Raw genomic sequence first — 25,458 nt, 5'->3', positions numbered from 1 at the left:
AGCCAGGAGGTAGCCTGGCAGAGGGAGGCACCTGCATCTCCTGGTGGGAGGGCAGTGCCAGCTTACCTCTGAGGGCACTAGAGGGCTCACACTACACCTGGGTACCTATCCTTCATCAGAGAGCATTTATGAGAGCCAAGACCCTAAGGTGAGCCAGGGTCTGCACTGAGTGGCCAGTGGGGCATACAGCCCCACTCCCTGGTACTCCCTGGGGACAGGGCTGCAGGGCTGTCCCTGCCCTGGACTCCAGTCAGAGTGCTTAGAGGGTACTCTGCTGTTGAGGTAAAGGGGGGGAGGGGAAGAGTACTCAGGGTGCTGAAGGTCCTTGTGCTGCCACTCTTGGCACCCCCTCACATGCCCTACTCTAAACAGACAAGTGGCAAGTGGTTTTCCTCTCTGACTCTGTCACCTGGTTATTGCTGTCTGGGAGGAAGTGGCCCTCAGGGATCACTTGGCCATGTTTGCTACAGCAAGATGGTGGTAGCCAGAGGATCAGAGCCTTGGAGGGGAGTGCCCAGCTTCTCCCCAAACCCATGTGACAGGTCTCTGTCTGCCTGGAGAGCAGGGGGAGTAACTAGAAGCAACAGTTACACAATCACTGCTGAAGGGCCAAGGTCTGTGTTAGCGTTTATTTTACCCTTGAGGAGCTGCAAGGGGAGGTAGCAGTACTCCCACTGCAGAGAAGCTCAAAGCTGCCAATAGCACCGTGGAGACTAGGAGAGGCCAGGGCCTGGGCACTAGCCACCAAGGCACTGAGTAGTGGCAGCAAGGTGTTGTCCAGAAGTCCAGAGGCCCCATGCTAGGCTGGGCTCAGTGCTTGGTGACTAGGGGTGTGATCATCTCCGGAAAGGCATAGTAGCGGCAGTCAGCTGGTGGTACCAGCACCATCACCTCTGTGTGGATGTTCTCCCTCTGGAACCCTGCATCTAGCAGTGCAGGCACCTGTGTCTCCTGATGGGAGAGCAGTGCCAGCTTACCTCTGAGGGTGTTGGGGGGCTCGCACTACACCTGGGCACCCACCCCTCATCAGAGAGCATTTATGAGAACCAAGACCCTGAGGTGGGCCAGGTGTGGATGGGAATGTCCAGCTGCTGAATCCAAGCAGTGGCTTCCTAGCTGTCCTGGAATGTCAGCCCCAGACTGGGTCCTCAGGACTTAAGGACATTTGTCCTGGTGTTTCTCCCCATCTTCACCAAAGCAATGGGCAGAGCAGAGGATCACAACAGGAAAAAAAGCATGTGGGCCTCCTAATCCATGTTTTGGGAGGAATGCTGCCATGCTGGCTGCATGCACCAGACAGGTGCTCAGAACTGTGGCTCAGAGCTCTGCAAGGAGCCATGGCTTAGGTCACTCTCTGCATCTTCTTGCCAGGAGGAGAAGGAGCAGGGTGTACAGAGGCCCTAAGAAGCACAGCTAAGCCAACAAGGGTACATCGCCAAGTAGAAGAGGGAGGGTGCTGGGGATCATGGGAGGTGGCTAAGCTAGGGAAGGTCCCCACCTGATTCCTAAATGGAGAATCTGCGTGGTCCACCCCCAAAGCCTGTGGCCCCTCCCCAGCTCACTTCAGATTGCTATGTAGGGACCAGTTCAGGGCCCTGGGAGCTCCCAGAAGTCATACCTGAAACATAGTGGTGATATTCGAGTATTTGGACTTCATCAGCTCCCCCCAGGAGGTAAGATTGCAGTAGGTGAGGATGCCCCCAGGCTTGAGCAGACGAAAGGCATGGTTCTGGGGAGGGAACAGACCGTGTTCAGGCAGGAGGCTGGGGTTTGGCCTTCTACATCCCAGCAAATCATGGACAAAGATGGGAGGACAGGGCGGCGCCTGTGGCTCAGTGAGTAGGGCGCTGGCCCCATATACACTGAGGGTGGCGGGTTCAAACCCAGCCCCGGCCAAACTGCAACAAAAAATAGCTGGGCATTATTGTGGGCGCCTGTAGTCCCAGCTGCTTGGGAGGCTGAGGCAAGAGCTAGAGGTTGCTGTGAGTCCTGCGACGTCATGGGACTCTACCGAGGGCGGTAAGATGAGACTGTCACCCCCCCCCCAAAAAAGATGGGAGGACAGCACACACACCCCCAGCCAAGGGCCATACCATGGTGCTGACCACTGAGGCCCACCTTAATGAAGCTGAACTGGTGCGTGTGCCAGGTCTCCTCCGACAGTGGGTACGTGTCATACAGGATCCCTGTGCAGAGGATAAAAGCCTACCCGCTCAGGGCTGAGCTTAGCAGCCTAGCCAAGGCTCTCCCAGCTCATCTCAGGGCAGGTGAAGGCAGTGCAGACTTGAGAATCCCAGAGGCCACACTTTGAGGTCTACTAGTCATGTTCCTCACTACCATGTGCCAAGCTCTCAAACGTCCACCCTCATGTCTTCATCCACCCAGGCTCTGTCCCCCAGGACAGATCAGGGGGTTGTGTTCTTTAGAGGGTCCCTACTACACTGAAAGAGGGGGCTGGATTACAGCAGGAAGGGCCAGGTCATCCCCTTGATAGGTCCCTCTCACCATCAAAGTGACTGTCTGGCAGAGTGGGTGCCACCTCCTCCCACAGGCCTTTCAAGGGGACAACCTTGGATAGCAGAGGAAAAAAAGAAAAGACTGAGCGACAGAGTGGTCCCCAGGAAGAAGAACACCTCCCCCATGTCTATGGATGCCCATCCCCCTCTTGGGCCTTGAGCCCAAGTGGGATGCACCTTGTGTGGTTGTTGTTGGGCCCAGTCCTTGAGGCGCTGGAAGACACCATCGTTGCACTCTATGATCCAGTGCTCCTCGATGGGAGCCTCCTGCACCTTTGAGGCTGCAATGGCCATGCCAAAGCCCACCTCCAGGACCCGGCCGCCTGGCAGACAGACAAAGGTGCCAGGCATCACATAGCAAGTCTGGGAAAGGAGGCGGGGGCACAGGGGCAGGGCTCTGGCTGAGTCACATTCGCCACAAGGACAGGAGGGCGGTCTAGGCTGGCACAGGCCAGAGGCGAACAGAACAAGCAGTGCTGAATGGGAACGTGTGGGCCCTGGGCAGTGGCCAGGGAGGCTGAGGACAACAGCTTTTGGGCCCAGCCCCAGGGGGAAGTCAGAGCCTTGGACTTTGAGCCCTGGCCCACTCTGTTTGCACTGGTAGCCCTTATCTCTTGCTTTGGTTACTTTTCTCTCCCCTCCATCCCCACCATGGAGTTTGCAAGAAGGTCAAGGCAAGAGCTGAAACAGTCTGGGTGGGGCGGCTGGTTCCCTACGGACCACGGTTGTAAGCCTCTCTCTATTCTGATTTGCACTTAACTCTGGATGTGCCCGTTTGCCAAGTGGGAATGCTAAGGCCCGACCGGTGGAGCGGCTTGTCCGGGGATAGGGAGACCCCACACCCCTCCAGCTTGGGCACTAGGCAGCGCCACCTCTGGGGACAGCGGTCTCCCTGCGCCAGCTTTCCCCGGCTATTTTTAGCCCGGGAGCGACGGGGGCCGCGCATGTGGGGCCTCCCCGGGCCTGGGCAGCTCCCCGCGGACCATGCGGCCCCGGCCCTTGTCCCCGACCTCAGACGCGGAACGGGCAGCTGAGTTTCACCACGGTCTGGCGCCAGAGGTCTTAGACTCGGACCCAGCCCGTCCCCATCCAGAGCACTGGGGTCTTAATCCCCAGAAAGAAAATTCCCGCTCCTTAAGAGCGCCCAATGTGGGCAGGCCCCGCGCCCGCAACACTGCCCTCTAATGCCCTGCTGCCCCCCACGAGCAGCCCCACTTCCTAGGCGAGGAAATAGAGGCTCGAGAGGCGCAGGTACGCATCGGCTGGAGGGCAGGTGGAGATCCCAGTCTGCGCGACGCCCCCGCCCTCGCGGGCCGGCGGGGCTACCTCTGGAGGCTGCGGCCGCCGCCAGCGCGTGCATGTAGGGGGTCTCCCAGCGCTCCATCACCGGCTTGCCCAGGATGCGCAGGTGCGTGTCCGCCGCGTCGTAAGCCGCGGGTGCCGCCTGCCACGCGGGGTTGCAGTTCTCTCCCGGGGCGAAGATGGGGGTCGCAGCGGGGGCGCTCATGCTGGGGATGGACGGCGCGTACCGACTCAAATCCAATGCGCGGGGCCAGGTCCCTGCAGGGCCTTCTGGGCAGGGGGCGGGCCGGGGGGCGGGCCGTAGCGGACCTGCGCGTCGAGCCGGGCGGCCTCTAGTGGCGGGCGGCGGGTTGGGAGAGGGCTCCTTAATCTGGGCCGACGCCCCCTCTTTTCTGGGTTCCCGCTCCCGGAAAGCGAGCCTGTAGAGGGTGGTCTCCTGAATCGGGGAATGCGGGCTCGAAACCTTACCATGTCACTTACATACCTCAGTTTCCCTATCTGTCACTACCGCACGAAGCCTCCTCCTCCTGCGATGTGAGAAGCTAACGATTTTCCAGGCTCTGTTGGAAGTGCCTTAAGTATTTTATTTTATTTTTTGATTTCAGCTTGATATAAGGGTACAAACGATCAGGTGACATTATTTGCGATGGTTAGGTAAAGTCCAAGTTGTAGTTGAGCCCTTCACCAAGGAGGTATGTCTTATACCCATAGGTTGTGTGGGTTAGGTGAGAGCTTATCAAGCCCCCTCCCTGCTCACCCCCCACTTGAATGTAGTTCTGTTTTTCTCTTGAATGGGCTTGTAGTTGTTTATCTACTGGTTTTACGATAGCATTGAATACATTGGATACTTGCTTTTCCATTTTTGTGATACTTAGGAGAATGTTCTCCAAAACGTTACCAAATCCATCCAGGTAAATACAAAAGATGTAAAGTCTCCATCTTTTTATGGTGGAATAGTATTCCATGATATACATATACCATAGTTTATCCATTTGTTAATGGGCACTTGGGTTGTGCCTTAAGTATTTTAAATCATTTACTCATCAGAAGATAGTACAGTGAATTCCTTTTATTTTATTTTGTTGGGTTTTTTTTCTGAGACAGTCTCACTCTGTCGCCCTAGGTAGAGTCTGGTGGCATCACAGCTCACAGCAACCTCAAACTCTTGCGTTCCAGTGATTCTCTTGCCTCAGCCTCCTAAGTAGCTGGGACTACAGGCACCCACCACAATGCCTGGCTATTTTTTGTTGCAGGTGTCATTGTTGTTTAGCTGGCCCGGGCTGGGTTCAAACCTGCCAGCCTTAGTGCATGTGGCTGGCGCCATAACCACTGTGCTACAGGCACTGAGCCTCTGCTTCATGCTTAAGCCCACATCTGTGTCTTCTAGGAGGCTCCCCCAGATCTCCCAGAGTGGGTATACCCTGTTAGAAGTTGTTTTATCTCTCTCTGGCATTTCTCTAACTGAAGATATTTGTTCATGGCTCTACTGTTTGGACATGTCTGATTGGACTGTCTGATGATCCTGGCACATAAAGTGCTTGTAAATACTGAGTGCATGTTGGAGTCTAATGAAGACTGAGTGTGACAGTACCAGTTTCACACAATGCTCAGAAGGGAGTACATCACTGAGTTGGGAATCACCCTCATGTGATTCATCCTCTTTGGTCCCTTTATCCCTGCTACCATCCTGGGCACTATGACAGGCACTCAACAGTGCCTGCCCAATGGGCATAGTGCTGCCCAAGGGGCATAGTGAGGACTGCTTTCCTTTGTGGCTGTGTAGATACAAAATGTCACCCAACTCAAAGGATGCCCTGGAATGCCCTGCTTGTGACAAAAAAAGGTAGAGTGCATCAGCTAGTTACTGTTGTATAGCAAATTACCCTGGGCTCGGTGCCTGTGGCTCAAGCGGCTAAGACACCAGCCATATACACCTGAGCTGGCGGGTTCTAATCCAGCCCAGGCCTGCCAAACAAGGACGGCTGGAACCAAAAAATAGCCGGGCATTGTAGCGGGCGCCTGTAGTCCCAGCTACTTGGGAGGCGGAGACAGGAAACTCACTTGAGCCCAGGAGTTTGAGGTTGCTGTGAACTATAATGCCACGGCACTCTACCCAGGGCAATAGATTGAGGCTCTGTCTCAAAAAAAAAAAAAAAATTACCCTGAAAATGTAGCAGGAGAAAGGTCAGACTCTTGCAATCTAATCATGGAAGTGACATCCCCTCAACATGGCTGGCTGTATCCCATCAGTTAGAAGCCAGGTAGACTGGGATGAGGTTACAAGAGGGCATGAATACCAGACACACAGGGATTATTAAAGGCCACCTTAGAGGCTGCTGACCTCACAGACCCTTAAAGGACAGAACCCTTTCAACACCTCCCAGTGCTATCAGCTGGGGAAGCTTTGCCTGTGCCTTTGGTGCACCAGAAGATATGGGGCCTTCCAGTTTCTGGCCAAGCTGCGGTCACCTAGATGTAAGCTGGGCTCCATCCCCAATGGTGGCCAAGAGCACAGTGTAGTATGTTAGGCAATGCAGCCCCATGATTTGCCTTCAGGCTTCAGCTTTTTTCTTTAAGGAGTTGGTCACTTTTGCCCCTCCTAATGTCAGCAAATGAATGAAGTACAACATTCACCGTCTCTGCTTGTATGAGCCTGGCAATTGCTGTTATTGCTGGTACTTCACAGCCTGTAGACTGGGACTCAGAACAAGTGGCTTCCTCATGGCACATAGCAAATGAGTGGCACATGGGATGGAGATGGAGTGTGTTTGACTCCAGAATTTTAAACACTGCTAGAGTGCAGGGGTGTAATCACAGATCACTGTAACCTTGAAATCCTGGGCTCATGATCCTCCGGCCTCAGCCTTCTGAGTAGCTGGGATTACAGTCATGAGCCACGACCGACACCTTTATAATTTATTCTTTCTTTTTTGGTAGAGATGGGGTCTCACTCTTGCTTAGGCTGGTCTTAAACTCCTGGCCTCAAGCAATCCTCCCTCCTCAGCCTGCCAAAGTGTGTGCCCAGCCCAGAAACACACTCTTTTTTTTTTTTGCAGTTTTTTGGCTGGGGCTGGGTTTGAACCTGCCACCTCTGGCATATGGGGCCAGTGCCCTACTCCTTTGAGCCACAGGCGCCACCCTTTTTTTTTTAGACAGAGTCTTACTTTGTCATCCATAGCTCACAGCAACCTCAAACTTTTGGAGGCCGGGCATGTTGGCTCACGCCTGTAATCCTAGCATTCTGGGAGGCCATGGCAGGTAGATTGAGCTCACAAGTTTGATAGCAGCCTGAGCCAGAGTAAGACCTCATCTCTGAGCCCAAGAGTTTGAGGTTGCTGTGAGCTATGATGCCACAGCCCTCTACCAAGGGTGACAAAATGAGACTCTGTACCCCCCCCCAAAAAAAAAAAAAAAAACTTTTGAACTCAAGCAATCCTCTTGCCTCAGCCTTTCAAATGGCTGGGACTACAGGTACCCACCACAATGCCTAGTTTTTAGAGACAGGGTCTTGCTCTTGCTCAAGCTGGTCTGAACCTTGTGAGCTCAAGCAATCCACCTGCTTTGGCCTCCCAGAGTGTTAGGATTATAGGCATGAGCCACTGTGCCTGGCTTCAAGGATATTTTTCTGATTAGAAAGGCAACACATTTTTGGAAAATGATACTATTGCCAAGAAATAAATGAATAAATAGTAATATACTTGACCAAAACATTCAAACATTACAGAGGAGTGTCAGCAGACTACAGTCTGCAGGGCAAATCCTGCTGCTTGGTTTGGTAGGCTGTGAGACAAGAATGGATTTTATGTTTTCAAATGATTGGAAAAAGTCAAATGATTGTGAAAATTATATGACATTTACAGTTCTGTTTTCTTAATTTTTTTTGAGACAGAGTCTGGCTGTCACCCAGGCTGGAGTGCAGTCGTCCAATCCTAGCTTACTGCAATCCTAGTTTACTGCAGCCTCAAGCTCCTAGGCTCAAGAGATCTTCCTGCCTTATCCTTCTGAGTAGCTGAGACTATAGCTTTAAGCCACCAGGCTCAGCTAATTTAAACATTTTTTTTTTTTTTTTCAGTAGAGACAGGGTTTCACTGTGTTGCCAACGCTGGTCTTGAACTCCTGGCTTCAAGAGATCCTTCTACCCTGGTCTCCAAAAGCAGATTTCTGGGCTTATAGGCATGAGTCACCAGGCCTGGCCAGTTGCTTGTTTCTATTTTATTTTATTCTATTTCATTTTGTTTGAGACAGAGTCTCACTCTGTTGTCTTGGGTAGAGTGTCATGGCATCAGCCTCGCTCATGGCAACCTCAAACTATTGAGCTCAAGTGATCCTCTTGCCTCAGCCTCCCAAGTAGCTGGGACTACAGGTACCTATCACCACACCTGGCTAATTTTTCTATTTTTAATAGAGACAGGGTCTTGCTCAGGCTGGTCTGGAACTCTTGAGCTCAAACAATTCATATGCATTAGTCTCCCAGAGTGTTAGGCCACCACGCTGGCCACATACGTGGATTGTTGACTATATAGTGTTGGCACCCCAACTCTCATGTTGATCAAGGGTCAACTGTATTATTCAGCCTTAAGAAAGAAGGAAATTCTGGGTGGCGCCTGTGGCTCAGTGGGTAGGGCACCGGCCCCACGTATAGATGGTGGAAGGTTTGAACCCAGCCAAACTGCAACAAAAAAATAGCTAGGCGTTGTGGTGGGCACCTGTAGTCCCAGCTACTCGGAAGGCTGAGGCAGGAGAATTGCTTACGCCCAGGAGTTGGAGGTTGCTGTGAGCTGTGATGCTATGGCACTCTACCGAGGGCGATAAAGTGAGACTCTGTCTCTAAAAATAAACAAATGAATAAAAATTTAAAAAAAGGAAATTCTGACATAGGCTATATTGTGGATGGACCTTGCGGTCATTGTACTCAATGACAGAAGCCAGACACAGAAGGACAAATCCTGTGTGATTCCACTTGTAGGAGGTCCCTAGACTTGTCAGATTCACAGGGACAGAAAATGGAATAATGGGGGCCAGGGGAAGGGGTAGGAGTTAGTGTTTCATGGGGTCAGAGTTTCAGTTTGGGAGGATGACAAAGTTCTGGAAATGGAGGGTGATGATGGCTATATTGTGAATGTGGGTAATGCCACTGATCTGAATACTTAAAAATGGTTAAAATGATAAAGTTTGTGTAATATATATTTTACCATAATAAAAATTGGGGACCAAAACTGTATATTGTGTATTGGGTATAGATACATTCATGTTGGGAGAAAATTTAGAAAAGTGTCTGATAATCTTTTTTTGTCACAGCATTTGTCCTGGGGAGGGAGGATGTAAATGAGGAGGGAAAACAGGTTCTTCTGTTCCATCTTTTAAAAAAGATCTTGAAGCAATGTGACAAAATGGTAACATGTTCATTTCAGTGGCAGGTATGAGGCTGTTTGTTATTTTATCCCTTGTAGGTGTCTGTATTTTTAAAAATATATTATTTTAAGCAGTTAGTGCCTGGCTTCCTTCTTTTGACTACATCCAGCCTTCATCGTTCATTTATCCAGTCACCAGTGGATAGACATGTGGTAATGTCACATTTTCTGCTCCTCTAATAGTGGGGTGGCAAGTATCACTTCTGTGCATACACTGGGTTGGCATTTCTGTTCTATTTCTCAGTGTGGGTTGCTGAGCATCCAACAGTCACAAAGGACAAAGTCAGGCTGCCTTGTATCTGTACCCATCTCATAACACCCAGATCAACCTCATCCTGCAGACTTACCTCCATACTCCTTCTACCTCCCACTCCCCAAGTCAGAGCCAGCCCCCCCAAATTGTCTCTAGTTTGTTTTGACCTCCAAAACGTTACAGTGCAGTGAGGACAGTTTTTGAGGGGATGACAGGCACCTGCCTGATGCAGCTTATTTTTCCTTGGCTGGTCTCAGTTTCCCATCTGTAAGTGGGGACTAATAACAGTTAACTCTCCTCTAGAGGCTACTGTTACTCATGAGAGGGATAGCAAAGTGGTCTGCAAACTGTAAAGTGGATGAGTTTCATTTTAGAAGTGTTTTGAACTATTTTTCTGTCACCTAATTCCTTATATTTAATTTTATCAAGATGAATAAATTATCAGGTTTTCAATGGACTGTGAGATTGAAGGGGAAGTCAGGAGGGGGCACGTACTCTGACAAAACCACTCTGATCATTTACTCATTACTGTCAACATAGATGGACAGACGGGGCTTTCTCCACTTGTCACCACGTCATTTTCTGTGGTGGGGGCCATCCTTGTACACTGAAGGATGTGAAGCAGTACTCCATGCCAGTAGCATCCTCCTCTTTAAAGGTATGACAACAACAACAACTGAGTCTTCAGACTTTTTTGCCAAATATGCCCCCCCGGGGGGCGGTGCAAAATTACCGGGAATGAGAATCACTAATGTATACAATTAAGGAAAGGAACTAAAATAGTATTTGACTATTAATAGTTACAGTACTTGCAGGGGCGCCGGGGGAATAATATTTTCCCATTGTCTTTAAATTTAATTGTTTTGATTCGATTCCACTGGCCTCTGTGTTACCTTGGGCAAAGTGACTCAGCCACCCTGACCCTAGGGATTATTTCTGTAAAATGAGGACAAGAGTAGCCATGTCGCCAGACCCTAACTCGCTGCTCAAGCTACCCACACCCGGGTGTGGGCGGGGACAGCACCCACAGTGTCCCCTTCACCTCCCCGGGAAGATTTAAAAAGGAAACCGCATCTGCTATTGCGTCTATAGTGCCTAGATGTGTGCAACACCCGAGCCCGTGCCCGCGCATGCAGCTGGAAGGCACGCGTACGCACTCACGTGGCTCGGGCCGCTTGTACCCTCCTTGGGGGCGGGGCCAGCGTCGGGACTTTACTTTCCAAAGTGCTCCGCAGCCACTCCCAGAGCCGCCGATTAGGAAGAGCTACGCGAGGCGGCTGCGACTGCGCCGGCGCAAAAGCCGCCGCACGCATGCACACACGCAGAGCGAACCCCTGGCTCCGCCCCCGGAGGCCCCGTGCGGGAGCGCGCACGGGCGTGCGCACGGGCGGCGGCGCGGCAGCGCGGGGACGCGCGGTGACCGTTGGCTCTGAGGGGAGGAGGCAGCAGTCGCCGCCGCCGCCGCCGCCGCCGTTGCGCAGATCCGGGCCGCGGCTGTGGAGAGGGCGACGGAGTGGGTGACCTTCCGGAGGCGGGAGCGAGCGAGGAGGCCCGGGAACGCCGAGAGCCGCCGCCGCTGCCGCCGCCGCCATGAACAACTCGGGCGCCGACGAAATCGGGTGAGGACGGGCGGGCGCAGGCCTGCGCCGCAGCCCCGGGCCCGGCCCCCCCCCCCCACCGCGATCGCCTGCCTGCCGCCCTGGCCCTGAGACGCCGCCCCCGGGGCGGGACAAGCCGGGGGCCGCCCCGTCAAGGTCACGCCGGCTGTGGGGCGGACTCGGGACCCATCCTCGCTGTGACTTCCCGCAGGGACCCGGGATGGGAACCTGGTGGGGGGCCCGGGGCGTTCTCGCCACCAGGTCCGACTTTTGGCGAGGACACCCCGGATGGCGGCTTGTTTGGGGGTTCGGGCTCCCCCTCCCGAGTTCCTGGCTAGGTAGCCCGAAAGGAGAGCCTGTAGGTTTGGGTTGCCTTCCCTACTGTTTTCTGACTTCCTGGTCTGGGGAACCCGGAATGGGAATCTGGGGCGCCCTGAGCGTCTCAGTTGCCGCTTCCCAATTCCCTTGGCGGGGTACTCAGAATATGAATCTAATGGGGCCAGGATCCTGCCGCTCCCCAGCTTCCTGTCCCGGGGACCCCGAATGGGAGTGTGGGGGTTCCGGAGCGCCCCCAACCAGCGTCCGAACTTGGCAGGTCCGTGCACGTGGCGGGCCCAGCAGCGGGTTCCGGTTCTGCTGCCCAACTTCCACTTGGGACTCGGGGCGGTGGGGCTCCCCGCCCTTATCCCCTGTCCCACAAAGTGACTAGGACGGGAGGTTCGCGAACCCGGTTCCCGCGGGCCTAAGGTCGGCGGGGCCCGGCCTTTTGCTTTGGCAAGGTGGCGAGCACGCGGCCTGTGTCTGTGTCGAAGTTCCCTCCCGCCTCAGTGCTGCCCGGCCGCGTGCTGCCTCCGCGCCCTCCCGCTGTGGGCTAGGTGGGAAATAAAGGAGAAGGGAAGCTCAGAAAGGTTTGTATTGTAGTCTCTTCGGTGCTATTAGGAAGAGGTTTGCTGCTCTGGTGTTCCCCTCTTTAATTATGTCCTGCCTGATGCTAAGCTAACCGGAGATGCTCAAAAGAGCAGTCTCACGGGGCTGGGGCTAGAGAATCAGCATTAGACCAGGGTTTGGGTCTTGTTTTCTTTTTCAGGGACTGGCTCCTGGAGCATCAAGGGAATTTTTATTTTTTTGTAGAGACAGAGTCTCACTTTATGGCCCTCGGTAGAGTGCCGTGGCCTCACACAGCTCACAGCAACCTCCAACTCCTGGGCTTAAGCGATTCTCTTGCCTCAGCCTTCCGAGTAGCTGGGACTACAGGCGCCCGCCACAACGCCCGGCTATTTTTTGGTTGCAGTTTGGCTGGGGCCGGGTTTGAACCCGCCACCCTCGGTATATGGGGCCGGCGCCCTACCGACTGAGCCACAGGCGCCGCCCCAACATCAACGGAATTTTATAGTTAAATTCTTCTGACAAAACAATTTGGGTTGGATTTCCTCTTTGTGCATATAAATTTCCAGTGTCCTTAGCTTTGAACAGCACAGTGGTTTTTGTTCTTGATGTAGTGAGTAAATAAATGGTCATGTGTTGGTGGAGAGTTGGCCTGCTCAGGCTCCTGTCCAGCACCAGCCAGCCACCAGGTACACTTGTGAACTTGAAATGCTTTGTGTAGGTTCTTTCCTGCCCCAAACAAAAGAGCACCTTCTTGCACAGACAGGAGGAAAGCACTCAGCTCCTAGCTTTGTTCCTTTTATGTATGCATCTTGGTCAAGCCCTCTAAGACTATGTGCTTGCTGAGTGGAGAAAGGGCTGAGCTGGGACCTGACTTGACAGGCCTGTCAGCCTCTGTGGGCAAAAGGTGTGGGGTCTTGAGCCTGTGGCTCAAGGAGTAGGGCACCGGTCCCATATGCCAGAGGTGGCAGATTCGAACCTAGCCCCGGCCAAAAACTACAAAAAAAAAAAAAGGTATGGGGTCTTTAGGGCAGTGGGTTGCCTTTCCTGCTCATCTGGGAGTGCAGATTTTAAGTCTTCAGGTTAAGGAAAGGAAGGGAGCTTTGTGATGATTTAGTTTACTTTCTACTGGAGGACCAAGGGAAAAGACCTGTGTTAAGTTTTTCAGGGTGCTGACAAGCTAGAGCCCATCTCATCCCTCAACTAAATGCAAGTCCTAGGAAAGAGGAGATGTGCGTTTTTCCCTCCCTTCCACATAATACATTCTTGGAAGTAGCCCACTCTGAGAGACCCACCCACAGCACTGTGAAGCCTGCAGCAGCCTACACACTAAAATGTAGGGCCTGCCCTGGCTCTGCTGCTTCCCACTCTCCTGAGTCTCCCTGAATTGCCTAAGTTTTAAAGTTCTGAATCACGGGTAACCCCACAGTATTTTTTACTACTTTGTAAGTAAAAATCTTTTGGCAAGAAATATTGACAAATTTACATTTTATATAGGAAACTTGCTTCCATTTTAGGTAGGAAATCCGAGGTCTATATTTTGAACTGCTTGCTTGGTGTGGTTGTCCTAAATGTTAGTAAACTGCTGGTGACCCTGTTATACTCCCTGATGACAGCCCCCTTTGGTGATTTCTTGTGAGGAGACCACAGTTAAAGTAGTTCATGTTTGGGAGTCAGTAGTTCACGTTTGAGATTGTGTCATGCTTAGATTGAAGTAGGTCTTCGTTTTTAGGTGGATGGCAGACTCATGTTGTGAAGCGTCCAGTGGGTCTCTAGTGACAGACACTGTCCACTCACGGCTGCATGGATCCTCCCCGTGAGGGTTCGACAGGCTGGAGGAGCTGCTCCTTTTCTTCTTGATGTGGAAACTTCTGGCCACAGAGCCAGTGTTTCCTTTGATGGAGGAGAAGGAAGTAGGAGACTTAGTGGTCCAACATGAAGGGCCAGGCTTGGAGTGCACACATTTGTGTAGGTGCAAGGATCAGCACCTCAGGACACCTGTGTCTTGAGTTTTCACCTGTTGGAGCTCAGCAGGTGCCTATGTCCTAGGAAGCATGTTGACACCCAGAATCACTCCTAGGATGTGGGCTAGCGAGTCATTTCTGGGTGAGCTCTGCTTTTGAATTTGAGTCTCTGAAGAGAGTGCTTCACAGTCCAGGGGTCCTCAAACTTTTTAAACAGGGGGCCAGTTCACTGTCCCTCAGACCGTTGGAGGGCCGGACTATAGTTAAAAAAAAAACAAACTACGATCAAATTCCTATGCACACTGCACATATCTTATTTTGAAGTAAAAAAACAAAAACGGAAAAAATATAATCACACCGCCTCATGTGGCCTGCGGGCCGTAATTTGTAGTTTGAGGACCCCTGACTGTGAAGTCTGAGTGCAGCCTGATAGGAGAATGGAAGTTTGAGGAGGCATGCTGGTTTTATTTAATGTTTTCCTTTTTTTTTTTTTTTTTGCAGTTTTTGGCCGGGGGCTGGGTTTGAACCCGCCACCTCCAGCATATGGCAGCGGCACCCTACTCCTTGGAGCCACAGGCGCTGCCCATATTTAATGTTTTCCACATCCTGTTTTTTTTTTTTTTTTTTTTTTAGAGATAGAGTCTCACTTTGTCACCCTCTGTAGAGTGCTTTGGCATCACAGCTCACAGCAACCTCCAGCTCTTGGGCTTAGGTGATTCTCTTGCCTCAGCCTTCCGAACACATCCTGTTTTTAATAGTCAGCCTATGAAAAGGGAGAGGGCTGGATTTTCAGGGCAGGAAGGATCAGACGAGCAGTGGGCAGTGGGTTTCATGTGTGGCCCCACACCTAAACAGTGTTCTCACTTAGAAGCAAGGCCTATTCTGGTCCTTTTGTGTGAAGGGTGGGGACAGGTATACCTGGTGGCAGGAGTTAGAGGGCGAGGCTTTTGGAGGGCGAGGCTTTTGGAGGGCTCAGGGATCTGAGAGGGCTATAGTCTTCATGCCTCTCCCTGGGCCTTAGAAGTCATCTTAAAAGTCCTTGGGGTTTAGGCCCCTCTGACTTGGATTCTGGGAAGCTGCCATGACCTTACAGAGACTTCCAGGGTCTTGGCCTCACATCCAGTGGCTGCTGGATGTCCAGTCCATGCTCGTTTCTTAGGGGTAGGACTTGTACCTGGGTTTTGGGTGGATAGAAAAGCTCTGTAGTTACTTGGAGTGGCTGTTTTGTTCTGCTGGCCTCCAAGGCAGCAGACTGTCATGGAACTGGAGAGAAGGGTTTGTGGAAAATTTTGTGTGGTACATTTGGTCTGTCTGTGTCACCTGGGGAGTGGTAAGATGGGGCACTTGGACATATTTGAGGAAAGACACAGAGGAAGGAAAAACTTGTCTGAGGGAAAAGAAGGCAGCATTTGGTAGCTTAGAGAAAAAGATCTAAGAATGTAGCATGGATCGCTGGCTGCTCAGAGCCAGAGAGGCTGATAGTGGCTTTCACAGCCAGTCTGCATCCCAGCACTGCTAAGTGATGGCACAGGGTGTATAGGACAGTTGGCTGGGCACACAGGCAGAGGGCTTGGTCGTGGTTCCTTCTAAAATGGGGTTTTGGAAGTAGGCACTCCTGAGCTAGGCGCCTGACTGGACCTGGAAAGCTGATTAGACACCTTCTCTCAGTGAGCAGGTGGAAGAACTTCTTGTTATTCAGGTCAGAGAAGGCCCTGATTCGGGAGGAGACAGTTTAACGTAGGGAGTGGGGGACAGATATGGTCCTTTCTGGGGCTCTTGTGTTACATTTCGGAGTTATCCTGAGGAAGATCTCTCTATCTTTGTACTAACATTCCATCCTGGATTGTTCTCTCCAGTGGGTTGTCTTGGGCACTGCAGGGTGCTGAGCAGTGTCCCTGCCTCCCCCTACCCCAAACCAGGAGCACGCCACAGTGTCACCACCAAAAATGTTTTCAGACATGGCTCAGTGTCCTTTAGTGAGTGAGAGCCACTGTCTGAGAATGTCTTTCGTTCTTTCTGACCTAGTTCCCGATGTGTTCCTGCCATTTGCTTCTTATGGTTTTTAGGACTTGTGTCCTGTTTTCTGGGCTAGTTTGATGCATATTAGATGGGCTGTGAAGTTGGAATGCACTCCTGGGTGACTTCCCTTTTCTAAACGCATGCCATGCAATTAGAAAAGCAGCCTTGTAACAGAGCACACCTGCCCTCCCCACATGCAGACTGTCTCAAGAGTGGCACCCATCTCAGAATCCCGTGCTGTGTCCAGAGTGCCCAGCAGGGCTTGCAGTCCTGACTCTGACCCTTCTCTTTGTCAGATAAACAGGTCAGAGGACCTGCCCAGAGTTACCCTAGGGAATGGACAGGCCAGACCTGGGAGTCCATGCACAGTTCACTGTCACATAGCACAGAGAATGCTTATGGTCAGCCTAGCTGTATTCATCACACGGACCACTTACTAGAGTTTTGGTGTCTTCTGTTGACTGAGACCTTTTTCTCATCTAAGCCTAGCTCCCTGATAGCATTTTCTTTGGGAGAGAATAGCTGTATCACACTATGATGTCAGAATCACTTTAGGAGTTGTGAGTGCAGGCCGGGCATGGTGGCTCACACCTGTAATCCTAACACTCATGAGAGGCCAAGGCGGGTGGATTGCGTGAGCTCAGGAGTTTGAGACCATCCTGAGCAAGAGCGAGACCCCGTCTCTAAAAATAACCAGATGTTCTGGCGGGTCCCTGAGTCCCAGCTACTTGGGAAGCTGAGGCAAGAGAATCGCTTGTGCCCAGGAGTTGAGGTTGCTGTGAGCTATGATGCTACGGCACTCTACCAAGGGTTACGAAGTGAGACTCTTGTCTCAAAAAAAAAAAAAAACGTTGTGAGTGGAGCATTAGACAGCAGGTCACTTACTTGACAAATGCTTATGACTGATGTGCCAGCCTGACTCTGAGATGATCCAGGAGAACCTTGGTTTGTCTGGGAGGGTGGCATGTGGAGCCTCTCAGGGAGGATGTAGGTGTCAGTAGTTAGTACCAGGTACCAGGGCCCTTGGGGGCTCTTTCATGTCACAGTACTTTACTGTTCCTACTGGTTCTTATGGGTCATGCAGGCCCTGAGGTAGGGGTAGGGGAGGTGATCTCAGCCTGCTGGCAAGAGAGAAGCAGGAGCTGTGGAAAGCCTGGCCTGGCCTAGACACAGGTCAAGAGATGGTCTGTGGGCGAGGTGGTCCCAGGTCCAACCTGGCTTTGCGGGCTTCTTTCTGTGGTTGCACAAGGGCTGGGGAAGTCGGGTGATTGCCTAGACTCACTGGCTCAGTTCAGGGCTGCACTCTGGAAGGTGAGGTCTTAGTTGCCCCATTGGAGAGGCAGGGAAATCCATACATAGCTCTGGTTTTTATGTTCTCAAAGAAGAAAAAGGCCTGTTTGCAGAACAGCTGCACTGATCCTGGGCCTTTTGCTGCTTCCTTTGTGGGCTCAGCTCCTGAGGGTGATGGTGCTGTAGCCCAAAACCAGGCGGGAGTAAGTGGCTGGCTCAGGTATGCTGTCTGGAATGCTGGGGGTGAAGGGGATGTAGGATCCTGGCTGGATCCCAAGCCCTTTAGGGAGCTGCGCAAGGGCCAGAGCTCCTGGTGGTCAGCCTGGGCCAGAGGAAGCCTCTGAAGGATTATTTTTTGGCATAAATACAGTGCAGTTATGTTGAGCAAAAAGCAGGGTAGTCATCCAGAAACAGGTTTTGGTTTTAACAGGTGGAAGAACTTGAATATTAACCTGAGCCATGGCCATGGTGGATTTTACAGAGCTCTTTCCACAGAGAAGCCTCCAGCAACCCTGGGTTGAGCACCCACCCTAGGTTGAGCATGCAAGTCCTGGGACACAGGCTGAGTGGAAGCTTGTGGTCAGGTCTTACGCCCCAGGTGCCAGGCATGTCGATCCCAGAGGACATTTGTCAGGACCTCTGGGAGGCAGGCAGTACACCTGATTCTGGATTACTTGGGGTGTGGGTGCTGAGCAAGTATTGACCCCCTGCAGGAGTTGCTGTCCCCTGTGAGTTTGTGAGACGGAGGGTCTGTAAGAGACTCCTGACTCTTAGCTTCAGAGATGCCACCAGCTGATGGTGACTCTCCACCCTTCAGGCACTTTAGAGGCAGCATGCAAAGGAGCCACATTTAGCTAATTTCTTAGTCTGAATAGTCCATTGTTAACACCTTAAGTATGTACACTGCTGAGTGATGAGTGGTGGACTAAGCAAGGGACTGCTTACCCCCGGTGAGCTGGTGAGGGTCCACAGGACCTCTGACACACTGTTATAGCCACTTCTATGCTAGAGTCACAGGAAATGTAAACGTTAATATTTGTCAGATTGGCTGTGCTGCCCAGGGCTGTTGATGTGTCTGGTTTTGCACTCACTGAAGGCCCCATATGTATGTTTCTGAGGCTGGGGCTCTAGTCCCTCTGTTCTAGCTTCTTGCTGCTTGGCAAGGTCCTTATTTACTGACTAAAAACACCTGAGCCTCAGAGGTTGGACTTTGTAGTGGGGCTCCTGGGATCTCCGTGAACCTTCAGCCTGTGGACTGGGAGAATATGCTGTCTCACCCTTCAGAGCAGGAGGAAAGGAAACATAGACACTGAAAGCCACAACACAGGCTTGGAGTTTTCTTCCCTTCATAGCATTTGTGTGAAATGAGAGAGATCTCTTGCTGCCTATTTCAGATTTCATAAGTGATGAGCCTGTTAATTTGAAGAAAAACCTAAATTCTGTCTTTAGTAATGAAAATTTTCCATAACATAATTGTATACAACAGCCTTAGAGAAAAATTACAAAAATAGTAGCAAAAATTCCCATATGTATTTTATCCAGCCAGACTCACCACAGACTAACATTTTGCCCCCTTGGCATGTGCCAGCTCTTGCTGGCTCCTGTCCTTACACTGTGGTATTTTTTTTTTTTTTTTTGTAGAGACAGTCTCACTTTATGGCCCTTGGTAGAGTGCCATGGCATCACACAGCTCACAGCAACCTCCAACTCCTGGGCTTAAGCGATTCTCTTGCCTCAGCCTCCCAAGTAGCTGGGACTACAGGCGCCCGCCACAACGCCCAGCTATTTTTTGGTTGCAGTTCAGCCGGGGCCGGGTTTGAACCCACCACCCTCGGTATATGGGGCCGGCGCCTTACCAACTGAGCCACAGGCATCACCCACACTGTGGTATTTTTATTGAAATATTTGTGAGTGAGTCGGAGACCCAGTGACCCCTGAAGGGGCACTGAGATCTGTACTATTTCTTAAGGACACAGACATTCTTTTGAATGGACACGGCACAGTGATGGAAATTGAGAAGTGCAGCGTTAACACTATATTACCTAACCCACAGACTCTCTGTCACTTGTGCCAATAATGGTATACCTAGTCTTTCCCCCCTTAATACCTACTTTTTGAAATTGAAATAAGGGCTAGCTGGACTGGTCTGACAAGTTCCTTTCCTCCCACAAGGCAGGCGGGGATGGGGTTGCTTGAAGCAGTGATTGATACCTGCTCATTTCTTTACTGTTTGGGTTGGGTACCCTAAGTGGATGTTTTATTTATTTATTTGAGAATGCTTGAACTCTCCTTCCCAAGGACTGTGCAAATATGCAGTTTCTGGGCAGTTCAGGAGATTGAGGGCCCTTCATTCATTGGGTGGAGGTTACCTTGCACTCTGCTGGGTGCCAGGCCTGTGCCTGGGATGCTGGCCAGGGAAAGGGCAGTGTGGGGTGGAATCATCAGGGTCTGCCCAGTGCAACCTGTCGGGAGAGGGGCCCAGAGAGACCTCCCTCCTCCAAGATTGCTGGGCCTGACCTCCATGCTTCCTGGCCCAATTATGAAGGGTGCACAGGAGACTCAGGATTATTAAGTTAATATCTAAATCTAAGCCGCCTCATGCTGCTTAATCAGCAGGTTTCCCCTGAAACTTGTCTTTACAGATCTCACCTGTAAGGGACATACATAAGCAAAGGGAACACAGGATGGTGGACATGCCTTATTACCCAGCCTGAGTTCTTACCTTCCCAGCTCCAGACCTGGGGAGCCAGAGTTGCTGGCTTGGTGGCATTTTGAAGATAGTGGGTACCTTTTTGGTTGTGGGAAAATGATTTTTCATACACTAAGTTTAAATTACCCTTCCTTATGGAGAAAGAAAGCATAGGAACAAGCTTGGATGCTTTATTGTTGTAGGCTTGCAAGGGTTGACTTATTAAGGCAGGAGTTTGTGGAGGGAATGGGTGTGCCAGCTGCCTCACAAGAGTCTCTCTGGACAAGCTGGCAGGAAATGGAGAGAGGGACAGCTGTGTCCTGGTGCAGAGCTCTCTTGATTGCTGATGGGGCAGTAACACTTTGAACCTGGCAGAGTCCCTTTTTTTTTTTCTTCTCAAAGCTAAGTGTGTGTGGCTGTCAGGGACAAAGGTATATGTTGGTCTGGTGTTGTCAGGGAAGGCTACAGGGTTCTGTGTTTCAGGTGATGACTTGAGCCTGGAGGATTCTCTAGTCTCAGAAGACCCACCAAGTAGCATCTGAGTCAGTTCCAAGGGTGATCATGGTGTTAGCACAGGCCGTGCTTAGCTGATCTTTCAGTCCTCCTTCCTAGGGTCAGCAGGCAAAAAGGAGACCTGTTATACTGGTAGACATCCCACCCCCACCTCCTGATCCATCATGTCTACCTCCTGGGGTTGGGGGAATCCTGAGTAACACCTGAGGCTCGCATGAATGAGTGAGCCCCATGGGGGCTGTCTGGTGCCCATCTCAGCTGCTTCCATTCATGCAAATCCAGCCAGGCCTGTGTGGCTTCATGTGGGGCTCAATGGTGGGTTCCTGGACCTCTGAAAATCAGACAGCCTAGGCTGCCCTGGGGTAGAAGTATGGATGTAGGGCTCCTGCTTTGTTTCTGGAACTTCAGAGACCTACCCCATTATATGTGGGACCCTCTTCATGAGTATAAGCTCATGGTTGAGGCTTTGGCTAGACCCCTCCCCTGTTGTAATTCAGAGACTGCGTGGTGGGGGTGTCTTAGGTATCTGTTTTTCCTCTAGTTTATTGCATATAATCTTAAAACTAGACTCTTTTTTTTTTTTTTTTTTTTTTTGAGATAGAGTCTTGCCATGGTGTCATAGCTCACAACAACCTCAAATTTGCGGGTTCAAGCGATCTTCTTGCTTCAGCCTCCTGAGTAGTTGGGACTATAGGTACCTGCCACAATGCCTAGTTAATTTTTCTGTTTTTAGTAGAGATGAGGTCTTGCTCTTGCTCAGGCTGATCTGGAACTCCTGAGCTTAAGCAGTCCCACCTCCCTCAGCCTCCCAGAGTTCTAGGACTACAGGTATGAGCCATTGCACCTGGCCTCAAAACTGAACTAAGTTCCTTTTGCTGATGATAAAATATTTGCGAAAGCAGTAGGAGGGCCAAGTACGGTGGCTCATGCCTGTAATCCTTGTACTTTGGGAGACTGAGGTGGGTGTATTGCCTGAGCTCACATGTTCCAGACCAGCCTGAGCCAGAGTGAGACCCCATCTCTAAAAATAGCTGGGTGTTGGGCGGCGCCTGTGGCTCAAAGGAGTAGGGTGCTGGCCCCATATACTGGAGGTGGTGGGTTCAAACCTGGCCCTGGCCAAATACTGCAAAAAAAAAAAAAAAAGATTAAAAATAGCTGGGTGTTGTGGCGGTTGCCTGTAGTCCCAGCTACTTGGGAGGCTGAAGCAAGAGAACCACTGCGCCCAAGAGTTTGAGGTTTCTGTGAGCTATGATGCCATGGCATTCTACCAGGGGCAATAAAGTGAGACTCTGTCTCAAAAGGGAGGGGGGTGGGGGCAGTAGGAAAGCTTGCCCTCCTTGAATTGCTTTTGGAATCCATGAAGGCCTGTGTAGTCATGACTGGCTTGTGTCACAGGAACTCCTTTCCTGAGGCCCTTGTGGTTGGTGAGTTGTCTCCCTGTATTGGTAGGGCTTGATGTCACTTTTCATGTCTGCAGACATCCTTGCTATTGGAGACAACATATTGAGCACATTTGTGTTCTTCCATGTTCTGAATTAAGACCTTGGGATGGGTCAGATGGGGTTGTTTCTGAGGCAGAGCTTCTTGATCCTGAATGTTTTCTTGTTGAATTGCAGGAAGCTCTTCGTGGGTGGTCTTGACTGGAGTACAACCCAAGGTAGGTGGGATCAGGCGTGGGTGCTGCAGGCTGTGTGGCCCTTAGCCTTCGGAAAGTGTCAGCCTCTTGCTGCCATTGGGGTTTTGTAAAGTCCCTTCTGATACTGTCTTGATTTCTGGGCAGGGGACATTTGATTGAAAGTTGGCTAAGGCAGAGCGTATGTTTGCTTTGAAGATGTTAATTTGGTCTCGATATTTCCGTCGTTGCAGGGAAGACTTCAGACTGCAGGTTCTTAGCTCAAGGTGAAGAAGGTTCTAGAGGTAGAACCTTCTAGAGCAGTGGTTCTCAACCTGTGGGTCGTGACCCCTTTGTAACAATGAAAATACATCCTGCATATCAGATATTTACATCACGATTCATAACAGTAGCGAAATTACAGTTACGAAGTAGCAACGAAAGTAATTTTATGGTTGGGGTCACCACAACATGAGGAACTGTATTAAAGGGTCGTGGCATTAGGAGGCATTAGGAAGGTTGAGAACCACTGTTCCAGAGGATATGGAATGCAGAGGGCTGGGATCCTTTTGGGACAGTCATTGAGTTCAGAACAGGCAGGAAAAAGTTTATAATCAAGTCAGTGTTCTGGAGTTACCAGTCAGCATTCACTTTTTTTTTTTTTTTTTTTTGAGACAGAGTTTCACTTTGTTGCCCTTGGTAGAGTGCTATGGCATCACAGCTCATAGCAACCTCAAACTCCTGGGCTTAAGCGATTCTCTTGCCTCAGCCTCCCAAGTAGCTGGGAATATAGGTGCCTGCCACAATGCCTGGCTATTTTTTCTTTTCTTTTTCTTTCTTTCTTTTTTTTTGTAGTTGTCATTGTTTAGCAGGCCTGGGCTGGACTCGAACCTGCCAGCCCCGCTATATGTGGCTGGCGCCCTATCCACTGAGCTACAGGTGCTGAGCCACCAGTCAGCATTCAGAGTTGTCATGTTTCCATCTCCTTAAACTGTGCTTTCCTGGATGCCCACAGAATCGTTCACCAGTGCTGTGGTCACCAGCAGCCAGCCTCTCTGATGTCCCTGAGGCATAGAATTCCCCTCATCCCAGAGTACCTCCATACCTTCACCTGGAGTTGCTCTCTACCCCCAAACAGTTAACTGTTGAGCCTGTTTAAATGTTGCTAGTTGCAGACCTTTTCTGGCAAAGGTAGGGGTGTGTGTGTGTGTTTGCACCCTGCCAGTGAGTCTTGTGCCTAATACTCTGGTGGTGTGTTTGTGTTTTGTTCCCAATCTCTGAGCAGAGACTCTGCGCAGCTACTTTTCCCAATATGGAGAAGTTGTAGACTGTGTTATCATGAAAGATAAAACAACCAACCAGTCTCGAGGTTTTGGGTTTGTCAAATTTAAAGACCCAAACTGTGTGGGGACAGTGCTGGCCAGCAGACCACACACACTGGACGGCCGAAACGTAAGTGTCCTTACTAAAGGCACTCACCCTGTCTCTTCCTTGTCATTCTTCAGCCTAGCTCTGCCCGGCACTTTGATGTTTATAGCAGAGAATATTATTAAAATGTGGGGTTGATTTAAAAAGGATTTAGCCATGGTGCTTAGACTGGATGTTGGAGGCATACCTGTGGGCTGGTATGTGCTATGGGGCCACTGCTGTTGCTAATACTTTCTTTCCTAGAGAAAATAGTTTTGTATTCACAACTGGCTGGTTTGAAACTTCCTGCAGATCGATCCGAAGCCATGTACTCCTCGAGGAATGCAACCAGAGAGAACACGGCCGAAGGAAGGATGGGTAAGGGGCTATGGCTGGGCAACCTTGTCAGAATTATTATTATTATTATTACTATTTTTTTTTTCCCCGAGACAGCCTCAAGCTGTTGCACTAGTTAGAGTGCTGTGGCATCACAGCTCACAGCAACCTCCAACTCCTGGGCTCAAGCGATTCTCCTGCCTCTGCCTCCCAAGTAGCTGGGACTACAGGCGCCCACCACAGTGCCCGGCTATTTTTTGGTTGCAGCCGTCATTGTTGTTTGGCGAACCCGGGCTGGATTTGAACCTGCCAGCTCAGGTGTATGTAGCTGGCACCTTAGCCACTTGAGCCACAGGTGCTGAGCCTGCCAGTCAGAATTTAAGGGAAATACATGCTTCTTTTTTTATTTATTTATTTATTTTTGTTTGTTTGTTTTTTTTTTTAGGGAAATACATGCTTCTTAAAATGGAGAGCCACAGAGACCTTCTAGGTTGACCCTGAGCAGTTGAGAATCTCTCAGATTTGTGCAGTGCTGTGTGTTTTATTTTGCAGAAAGAGAATTCTTTTTTTTTGAGACGGAATCTCACTGTCACCCTTAATATAGAGTGCAATGACATCATAGCTCACAGCAACCTCAAACTCTTGGGCTTAAGCGATTCTTTTGCCTCAGCCTCCCAGGTAGCTGGGACTATAGGCGCCTGCCACAATGCCTGACTATTTTTTTTAAGGGTCTCGCTCTTGCTCGGGCTGGTCTCAAACTCCTGAGCTCAGGCAAGCTACCTGCCTTGGCTAGGATTACAGGCGTGAGCCACTGCATCCGGCCAGAAAGAGAATTCTTACTAGTTTACCTTTAAAAAAAAAAAAAGACAATTTATGCCATTTATCATTGGGAGGCTTTCATTTTTTTTTTTTTTTTTTTCGTAGAGACAGAGTCTCACTTTATGGTCCTCAATAGAGTGCCGTGGCATCACACAGCTCACAGCAACCTCCAACTCCTGGGCCTAAGCGATTCTCTTGTCTCAGGGAGGCTTTCATTTTATCCCCCTCCATCTGCCTCTGCCTTCCCTGTTGCTTAGCTACTGTAGCTCCAGCCCACCCAGGGCAAGGCAGCCATGTCTGGGAGGTTGGTGCTAGTCACTTTTACACTTCTGTTTTAGAGCCCATGGGGGTGACTCTTAAGGGATTCTCTGTGAACTGTTCTCTGGTGCTCACATGACTGGACCAGTACAGGCCTTACTTCTGGGTCTGGCCACCACACACACCTTACCTTCTCCAGCTTAGTTGTTCTAAGGCCATCACCTCATGTGGTATGGGATGGTATAGGTGGAAATACTCTTGTTTTCACAGAAAATTGTGAATAGCTTTGACCCACAAGCTTGTCCAGGCACAGAGCAGTGACCTCTCCTCAAGTGGTGAGCAGGGCTGTGTATAAGAGTCTGCATTGTAGCAAAGGTCCAGTTGCTACTAGTAGACTGGCCTCAGACTCTTAAAACAGTTTATTTTTTCAGTTTTTTTTTTTTTTTTGAGACAGCCTCAAGCTGTTGCCCTGGGTAGAGTGCCATGGATCATAGCTCACAGCAACCTCAAACTCCTGGGCTCAAGCGAGTCTCCTGTCTCCGCCTCCCAAGTAGCTGGGACTACAGGCGTCTGCCACAATGCCTGG

At 50.7% G+C, this 25,458-nt stretch overlaps 2 protein-coding genes across 7 annotated transcripts in view; one reads left to right on the top strand and one right to left on the bottom strand.

The window, feature by feature from the left end:
* Positions 1-615: 615 nt before the first annotated feature.
* On the bottom strand, positions 616-4,094 carry GAMT (guanidinoacetate N-methyltransferase). Of its 2 annotated transcripts, XM_053581356.1 has the most exons (6): positions 3,843-4,094; positions 2,694-2,839; positions 2,506-2,569; positions 2,119-2,186; positions 1,619-1,729; positions 616-951 (listed from the first exon to the last, which is right to left on the bottom strand). In XM_053581356.1, the coding sequence occupies exons 1-6, from the start codon at positions 4,021-4,023 to the stop codon at positions 811-813; spliced, it is 711 nt and encodes a 236-aa protein (XP_053437331.1). In that variant the 5' UTR covers positions 4,024-4,094; the 3' UTR covers positions 616-810. The 2 variants fall into 2 exon arrangements, with proteins under 2 accessions (XP_053437331.1, XP_053437338.1); XM_053581363.1 differs by lacking the exons at positions 2,119-2,186; positions 2,506-2,569 and having other exon boundaries at positions 3,843-4,090.
* A 6,774-nt stretch (positions 4,095-10,868) lies between these two features.
* The window catches only part of DAZAP1 (DAZ associated protein 1), a 31,931-nt gene continuing 17,341 nt past the window's right edge, over positions 10,869-25,458 (top strand). For 4 of the 5 annotated variants that reach the window (XM_053581349.1, XM_053581347.1, XM_053581345.1 and 1 more), the window contains exons 1-4: positions 10,869-11,101; positions 22,057-22,097; positions 23,338-23,504; positions 23,772-23,837. In XM_053581349.1, the coding sequence (XP_053437324.1) occupies positions 11,073-11,101; positions 22,057-22,097; positions 23,338-23,504; positions 23,772-23,837 (303 nt within the window). In that variant the 5' untranslated portion in view covers positions 10,869-11,072. Of the gene's footprint in view, positions 11,102-11,320; positions 11,439-22,056; positions 22,098-23,337; positions 23,505-23,771; positions 23,838-25,458 lie in introns of those variants that run through there. The other variant, XM_053581352.1, reaches the window with a different exon arrangement.

This window comes from Nycticebus coucang, chromosome 2, assembly GCF_027406575.1.
Source record: "Nycticebus coucang isolate mNycCou1 chromosome 2, mNycCou1.pri, whole genome shotgun sequence".
In the NCBI taxonomy this organism is placed as follows: domain Eukaryota; kingdom Metazoa; phylum Chordata; class Mammalia; order Primates; family Lorisidae; genus Nycticebus; species Nycticebus coucang.
The sequence above is the reverse complement of the archived record's forward strand: the minus strand, read 5'-3'. Positions and strand labels throughout refer to the sequence as shown.

Excerpts from the sequence above, each read along its gene's own strand:
- GAMT (XM_053581356.1), bottom strand. The coding sequence starts at position 4,023 with ATGAGCGCCCCCGCTGCGACCCCCATCTTCGCCCCGGGAGAGAACTGC. Across the intron at positions 2,840-3,842 it reads GGCGGCCGCAGCCTCCAGAG|GCGGCCGGGTCCTGGAGGTG; the intron begins GTAGCCCCGCCG and ends TCTGTCTGCCAG. Across the intron at positions 2,570-2,693 it reads CCCAACAACAACCACACAAG|GTTGTCCCCTTGAAAGGCCT; the intron begins GTGCATCCCACT and ends CTGCTATCCAAG.